Source organism: Garra rufa, chromosome 18 (genome assembly GCF_049309525.1).
Source record: "Garra rufa chromosome 18, GarRuf1.0, whole genome shotgun sequence".
In the NCBI taxonomy this organism is placed as follows: Eukaryota; Metazoa; Chordata; class Actinopteri; order Cypriniformes; family Cyprinidae; genus Garra; species Garra rufa.
The window spans coordinates 5,140,020-5,148,609 of NC_133378.1; the positions used below are offsets into that span (position 1 = coordinate 5,140,020).

Sequence of the window (8,590 nt, forward strand, 5' to 3'; positions counted from 1 at the left end):
CTTCTAGATCCATTTAACTGAATGTTTGAGACTTGGGAACAAATGTAAAAGGTTTAAAACTAAAAACTGAAAAACTTATATTGATCCACCACTACTCTTAAGATTTTGTGATTATTATTGTGATTTAAACCTCAAGAATAGAAAGGGACACATGCACAGAACATATGAGGGTAACACAAGTACCAGCAACTTTTGAGAGTTAAATAACGCTGTTAAATGTACACTACACATTAAACATTTGTTGGCTAAACAGATAAACACTACCCAACTACTATTCAGACGTGTTCCCATAGGACCTAAAAACCACACCTGACCAAGCAGTGCCAAAATATCAGGTTACAACAGGCAAACTAAGCTTCCATTCAGTGAGGGTTTAGCTGGCAGGTCAGTTAATATTACTCATACTACTTAAAGGACAATTCTGTTGTTGTTTAAGTGGGTGAACCTGATTGCAATTGTCCTGAATGCAGATGATTGACTTATCAGACTGAAGACCTTGGGAGCAGGTCAAACGTGACAAATCAATACAAAGTACCTGATACAGCTTTCTGGCAGCTGCCATCCAGCAGATCCTAAATATTCCTTTAACGGTGCAGGCAGGGAACTTCGAAGCAGACTGCCAACAGAGATGTGAGGTAACGTTAGGTACTTTACCAAATACTGCCCCCTAACGGTAAATGTACATTTTTACGTATGACTAACATCCAATTGTTTGCTATAAAATACTAAATAATGTTCACCTTGTTTTTGCCGCAAGAGCGGGCGCGGCCATTTTTAAATGTTAGGGTCTGGCAGCTCGTTTAGCTGCTTGATATTGCAAATTGGTCTGTCTAAGCATATTATTTTAATGTATTATCTTATTTATGAACACACTGGTCTGTAGTGCAAACAGTTTTCCCTGGTGAAAAAAAAAAAAAAAACCAGCTAAAACCATGCAGCCTAGGCTGGTTGGCTGGTTTTAGCTGGTCAGCAGGCTGGTTTTAGAGAGGTTTTGGCCACTTTTCCAGCCTTGCCAGGCTGGTCTTAGCTGTTCAGGCTGGGAGACCAGATAAAACCAGCTACTTCCAGCTTAAACCAGCTAAGACCAGCCAACCAGCCTAGGCTGGTATTAGCTGTTTTTTTTCAGCAGGGTTACCATTTACAGCGCATTCTTCTCGTTATTTCCCTATAGCGGAAGTCTTGCCCACAGACTTACATCCGCATTGAAGAATAAAGTGGATAAAATAGTTTATCCACTATTTAACGTCAGTAAAATATAAATTCAGAACAAAGACATCAACAAAAAATCATTTATTTTTTACACTTTCCTCTTAAAACACTTGAGTTCTTAAAAAGTTTTTAAATGTCTGTTTACATAGACATAACTGCTATGTTTGAAGATAGCTAGTTAACATGGTTTGAAAACAAGAAAGGATGATATCTACTGAACTGAGCTTGATAACAACAGGTTTTAAAGATATCTAGCCAATGGCATTCGACAAAAAGCAAATAGTTCATCAGTGTCTGTAATTCTTTGGAGTGCTGTTCTCCTGATGTGAAGATGAGGTGTTATGTTGCAGTCACTCTGGGGTTGTCTGGGTCAAATGTCATGATCTCCATATGGATAAGACCTGTGAAACATTAAAGGCAGAATTGAAGCGTTAAAAATATAAATTGTGTCAAAACCAACATTAGTATAGAAGAAGTCTCAAATGATGGTGGTGTTTATGTATATGCTCTTACTCTTCCATTCGCTGACAGCCAGATCCAGACTCTCAAAGGAATCATCATATGCAGGAGACACAGGCTCATTTTCAGGGTCATGGAACTCAGAAAGATATGAATGCGAAAGACCACTTTTTGCGGTAAGTCTGGCCTCCGGGTCCAAAACCAGCACGCCTTCCAACAGATCGATGGCTGTAGATGGAACACACATTAAATCAAATTGAACAACTTTTCTTGGCTTTACAAAGCCTTGTTTGGAAGTTTAAAATAGTATTAGATGCTTAAAGCTGCTGAAATAAATCTGAAATAATAATAGCTTTCATGGTAATATAGTAGCTAACATAGTAGTCCACCACTAGAGGGTGACACTTCCACACAAATGTGTTTTGTTTGAGACAAGATAATTAAAGGAACAGTAAATGGGTGCTATCAGAATGACAGTTCGAACACCTAATAAAAACATAACAGTAATCCACACAACTCCAGTTCGTAAATTATTGTCTTGTGAAGTGAAAACCTGTGTGTTTGTAAAGGTAAAAAAAAAAGTATTGTTTTTACTCGTATTTCAGCCTAAAACAACCGTTTAAAGTTAAAAATGTCTTAATAATGGATTTGTTTAGTAAAAACATCCAGCTTTTCTCTTCACAAGATGTTAATTAATAGACTGGGGTGGTGTGTATTATTGTGATGATTTTATCAGCTGTTTGGAATCTCATTCTGACGGCACCCATTCACTACGCAAGTGATGTGATGCTAAATTTCTCCATAATTGAGTACATTTCAGCACATTTTCAATTTGTGGGGTGAACTATTCTTGTTAACCTGTTAGATAATACTTTTAAAATGGTTTAAAATGGTTATAAAACTGAAGTTGATTTAAGAATTGTGGACATACCATTAGGATCCATACCAGAAAAGACCTCTTTGAAGGCCTTTTTCTTTTGGACTGGAAGTGAGCGGACATATGATTGTGCCTGCAAACACATCAAAACAATAATGAAAAACTCAGAATTTGTTCCTACAATAGACAGAGCTGTCTGACGGTATTTGCTTACATCTTTGCTTTGCATTTTCTGGACAAGCGTTGAGTTTGGTGTGCCTGTCAAGCTGAGGATCTTCTTCAGCTGGTCAATACCTTAACATGAAGTTAAAGAATAGGCACTATCTTGGTCAACAGACATTTAAAAAGCAAAGGAAATAGAAAGGATACTGTCACTGCCTGGGAATAGCACCTCTCCTGTTATCATCTCAGCCAGGATGCAGCCAGCTGACCAAACATCAACTGAACAAAGAACAAAACTGAGTGACAAAGGACAAGTGGTATGTATCAAGATAAATCGCTTCTATCTTTTAAAAAAAAAGATATATATCTTTTTAAATCGCTTTGTATGCAAAGGTCAAAGGTCACCTGTTTGAGTATAATGCATCCAGTTGAGAATGACTTCAGGGGCTCTGTACCAGCGTGTCACCACATAGCCTGTCATCTCAGTTTCAGCGTGTCTCGCCAGTCCAAAGTCCAAAATCTAACAAGAGTGTAAGAAAGCAGGCCACATAGTAGTTCAGTACAAAAATAGGACAAGGAGTGATGAAAGGATTCATGAGTGAAACAAATGATTGTTTGTTTGTAGTATTATTTGAAATATCATTTTTCTGGTCATTAATTTCATCATTATTTTATTTAACTTATGTTACCTTTAATTCACAGTTTTCATCCACTGCAAGGTTATTTGGCTTAAGATCCTGAAATAAGACAAAAGTGATTTCAGCAATTTCATCATGTATATCAGCAACTGTGTTTACATGCACAGAGATATTCCAGTATTAATCCGAAGTGTCATGTAAATACTTTAAATTAACATTTACTTTACATTTTTAACATTAAACAAACAAGGCCTGTATATAAATAAATAAAGTGACAGTAAAGACATTTATAATGCTATAAATTAAAATGCTGTTCTTTTATAGTTTCTTGTCAAAGAATCCTATGGGTAAAATGATCATTAAAATATTAAATAATGATGCTGAAAATTCAGCTTTGCATCACAAAAATAAACACTTACTTAAATTATATTGATATGTTTATAATATTTTACTGTATTTGTGATTCTAAATAGGTAAAATTTATTCTACATACCCGATGAACGATCCCAGCAGAATGGATATACTAGGGGAAAAAGTATCAGTTACTATTTAGATGTAATATCAATCAAGTACCATCAATAAGTAGCATATGAGATATATCAAAAGCATCAAGACCATACACTAAAAAGTTTTCACCAGTTTCAACTTAAAAACGTAAGTTTAGCAGCTGCCTTAAATCAGCTTAAGTCATTTCATCTCACAAGTTAAATCAACTTATTTTTATTGTAATAAGTTAAAATGACTTGTAGTTTTAAGCTGATTTAACTTAAAATTTTAAGGCAGCTGCTGAACTTAGGTGTTTAAGTTGAATCTGGTGAAAACTTTTTACAGTGTAGGTACAGAATAATTTAAAGGGATAGTTCACCCAAAAATTAAAATTCTCACCCTCATGTCGTTCCAAACCTGTAAACCGTTCCAGAACTTCATTCATCTTTGGAACAAAAATTAAGATATTTTTGATGAACATGTCAGTTGCAATGCTGGGTCAGAAAGCTCTCGGATTTCATAAAAAATATGTTAATTTGGTTTGGAATGACATGAGGGTGAGTAATTAATGACAGAATGTTCAGAGAACAGAATGAAGGCAGACCTTGAGTCCTCGCAGAATCTGATAGAACAGATATGTGATGACTTTGCTGGTTAACTGTTTCTTCTTCATTATGTGCCCAAGATCCTGAGCGACAAACGGCATCACCATATAGCTTGGCAAAAACATTTAGAAAATGTCAGCATTTTCATTTTGTTAAGTGTGTCATTTTTCAGTGTTTTTATATGCTGTTCATCGAAACCAACAAAATGGTCAAAAATGAAAAACTCCATAGACCACACAGTCTCAATCGCACATAAATACATTCACATTTATGCAAGCATGCACTGCATCCTTCAGCCTGTCTTGACTAGCGTAAGATTTTTGCACAGGAATGCATTCTGTTCATCTCAACACTCACAAAGTATCAAATTTCTCCAGCGTGGAATCAGGGGTGAAGACATTAAGAAGGCAGATCACCTACAGGAAGAAGAATATAATTGCATTCAGAGTCAGTTTCTGCATTACAAACGTTTATTTAGTTTCACTTCACAATTATTCAGTAGGATACTATAAGTTGAAAAAATGGCACATTTATTTTTTGTTAGTTTTCTTATTATCCTTCTCACTTATAGGAGTATACGATAATCCATAAAACTTAGTTCAGAGTTGTCAGTATTAGCAGACCGCATAGGTGACAGCAACACTGGCAAAAGTGCAAAAATGGGAATATCTTACCCATATTTTAGTCATATTTTTTGGCTTAGTGTATGTCTGAGGCTTTTGAAGCCCCTAAGGGGACATAAATGGTAATGCAAACTTTTTTGTTGCATCCACTCCCAAATCTTTTGCTTTTGCTCACAAAAATTTGGTGTTGGTTCACAAAACTTTTGCTTCCCTCAATGAACTCTGGGAGACAAGGCAAAAGCTGCATTCGTTCACAAAACCCAAAACTGGTGATGGAAATAATGGAATAGGATATAGGAGAAATAACTTTATTTCAATGCTTTTGCAAACGAACACAAAATTCGTTTTATGAGAGAATACAAACTTCATTGGTGGAAGGCTTTTTTTTTAACCATTTCATATGTTTTTCTTCTATTACTATGTCCTCTTCGCGGCTGCAAAAGGGCTTGCTGAATAATATGTGAACCTGGACCACAAAACTAGTCATAAGGGTCAATTTTTTGGAAGCTAAAAAGCTTTCGATTGATGTATGGTTTGTTAGGATAGGACAATATTTGGCTGAGATACAACTATTTGAAAATCTGGAATCTGAGGGTGCAAAAAAATCTAAATAAGGGGAAAATCTCCCAAACGATTCATTGCTAAGAAATGAAGTTCTTAGCAAATGAACTGAATTTATGTATGGTTATTTAGCTACTCCTACTATAAATCTTCTGATCATCTTCATACCTAGCTGTACTAACATGACTGGACTTTTAAATAAATGTTATATCTACTTAACTCGTATTTAAAAAAAAAAAAAAAAAACTTGCCACCAAGGGGTATCTTTACCACAAAATCTATTCAGACCTTTACTTTTGTCTTTGACCCCTATGTTTGTTGCTGTTGCTTAAAAAATCATTAAAGCAAACTTTGCCCTGTGAAACTCCACATAAACGCTTCTAAAAATAATTATGAATGTGAAATTCCAGTGACTTAACTGTTGTAGGATTTGAAAAGAGGATCAAATATTGCATGAATTATTCTTGATCCTCTTGCTACTCAACCTGAAGTCCATATTAAACAAGCAACAGCGTGAGGTCAGGCATACTGTTTACTAAGCACAAAAACCGGTTTGAGAAGATAAAGGGGGGCTTTTACAACAATAGTATCATGAAATCTTTTCATTCTCTTTCAATTGACAGAAGGATTATGGTGCGATTAAAAACAACATATATACATAACGCTCTGGTCTGAATGATAAATGGAAGTTGATAAATTATACGGCTGTCAAAAAGACAACAATGTAAATAATACAGAAACATAAAATATTAAATTACTATTCTAGGTTTATTGTCTTCCTCTTGGAAATTTGAGACTTACATTGTCGTGTTGAATGTGACGGAGCAGCCGGAGTTCTCTGTAGGCACGTTTAGCATGGATCAGAGACTGGAACGGTCTATATAGCTTTTTAATGGCCACCTTTTCCTTTGTCTTCTGGTCAATTGCAGAGCTGCACACAAGTTATCATGAACACCCATTAGAAACTGCATCACACCTTCATTTAACATGTTTTACAGATAACTTAAAGAGACCTACTAGTCAAAACATCGTGTGGGTCAAAATTATAGATTTTTCTTTTATGCCAAAAATCATTAGGATATTAAGTAAAGGTCATGCTCCATTAAGATATTTTGTAAATTTCCTACCATAAATGTATCAAAAACAAATTTTTGATAAGTAATATGCATTGCTAAGAACTTCATTTGGACAACTTTAAAGGCAGTTTTCTCAATATTTAGATTTTTTTGCATCGTCAGATTCCAGATTTTCCAATAATAGTATCTCAGCCAAATATTGTCCTATTCAGATGATGTATAAAAAAAATGGCCCTTATGACTGGTTTTGTGGTCCAGGGTCACATATTTTATGAGAAATTATGTATAAGTTATATTTATATTGTATTTACATAATAATAATAACAACATATAACCATTTTGCACATTTGTAAATTCACTGCGCCCCACTTACTGTATTCAATACACTGCATCAAAACAGGTGTTTAAGAAAGAGCTGTAGTGTTGCAATGTGGCATTTTAGAGAGAAAAAATACATTTAAGACGACTTTAACTCTACTGTACCCCACAGAGCTGCTAAATCTAAAAAAAAAAGAGAAATATTTTGGGTCATTTTATTATTAGATTTACAAAAAAAGAGAAAAGAATAGAAGCTATTTAACATTGCATAACATTCTTAAAATATCAAGGCCATGACTTTGTCTTATGTCATGACTTCAAATGTGGGTCAAATTTAACCTGTTAATTAAAGTTTTTTTGCGTTTTTGTTTTTTGAATACCTGCGTTTAGAATTTTATTCTGTAACAATGTCTAATTCCAGTACCCAAACAAATGTAAAAGGGACAAATATGAAATTAAAATAATACATAACCATATAAGAAATAACACATAACCCTTTATATTTTATTAGTACAGATAACTCATTATCAACTGTTAGAAATAGCACATATCTAAAGACTTGCTCATGACTCAAGAAAGCTATTGATTGAGACAGTGTCAGTACTTTGGGGGAATTTCTGTGTTATCAGCAAACATGCTGAAACCTGCCCCTCAGGTATGTGAGTTCACATCTGTTTATTTTACCCAAGGCTCACTCAGTCTCAGATCTATGTCGTAGATGCATATAGCATATCATCTATATTACTTATATTACACGTGCAGAAACATAAGTAGGCTAACAGTAATGCATTGTATTAAAAAATACACTGAGAAAAATTAATACATTTACTATACCACTGTTTAAAATACTGTACTGTACTATAATGTCAAAATTGAACTGCATATTTCAAATCAGTTAGATAATCTACCATATATAAATCGCCTTTACCATAATATTTACTTCCTTAACTTATAGAGATCTTAACAAATAGCCTATATTTGCCATATACCATATAAATCGTACCTTAAATGTACTGTGTAAACCCCACTTAACGTAATTAAATTCCTTTTCTACATATAGGTTTCACCGTAACATAAACCCCCTTACCACACTGTCCCATAGGCTCCAGAGCCAACGGGCTTGAGTGAGGTGTATCGGTCAGGAACATCCCATGTCGTTTTCTGGATTTCCAGTCTGTGGAATCCCGCTTTCAGAGGTGAAGCCATTGAGACGTCCACCTTATTCTGCGTGTCCACTTCCGTCACAGCGCACTGTTCGACCACTCGGATTGTTCACAGTGACCCAGGTGAGCGCCAGACTTGGCTGCGAGGACACGCCCCCCTCCACGCGTCTTCACAGTCACGTGATTAAGGTGAGGGTCCTTGTTCTCTCTGCTAGTCTCGAATAACAACAATTATGATTTTAACAGTAGCTATTTGTCTTTTGCACAGAATAGTGCACACCTGACTGCTGTGTCTAGTTTTGTGCCTCAACAAAAACAATAAGTCTTGTTGAACTTCCGAGAAGTTGAGGGTTTTATTGACTACTAGTACCATAAAAAAATTGAATCAACAAAATAATCAGGAAGAATCTGAG

At 35.2% G+C, this 8,590-nt stretch overlaps 1 protein-coding gene across 1 annotated transcript; it reads right to left on the reverse strand.

The window, feature by feature from the left end:
• Nucleotides 1-1,275: 1,275 nt before the first annotated feature.
• On the reverse strand, nt 1,276-8,296 carry LOC141291428 (mitogen-activated protein kinase 14A). The gene is made up of 12 exons (XM_073823595.1): nt 8,102-8,296; nt 6,422-6,551; nt 4,794-4,852; nt 4,436-4,547; nt 3,839-3,868; nt 3,397-3,444; nt 3,113-3,227; nt 2,915-2,986; nt 2,760-2,839; nt 2,600-2,678; nt 1,723-1,896; nt 1,276-1,610 (listed from the first exon to the last, which is right to left on the reverse strand). The coding sequence occupies exons 1-12, from the start codon at nt 8,218-8,220 to the stop codon at nt 1,549-1,551; spliced, it is 1,080 nt and encodes a 359-aa protein (XP_073679696.1). The 5' UTR covers nt 8,221-8,296; the 3' UTR covers nt 1,276-1,548.
• Between the last annotated feature and the right edge of the window lie 294 nt (nt 8,297-8,590).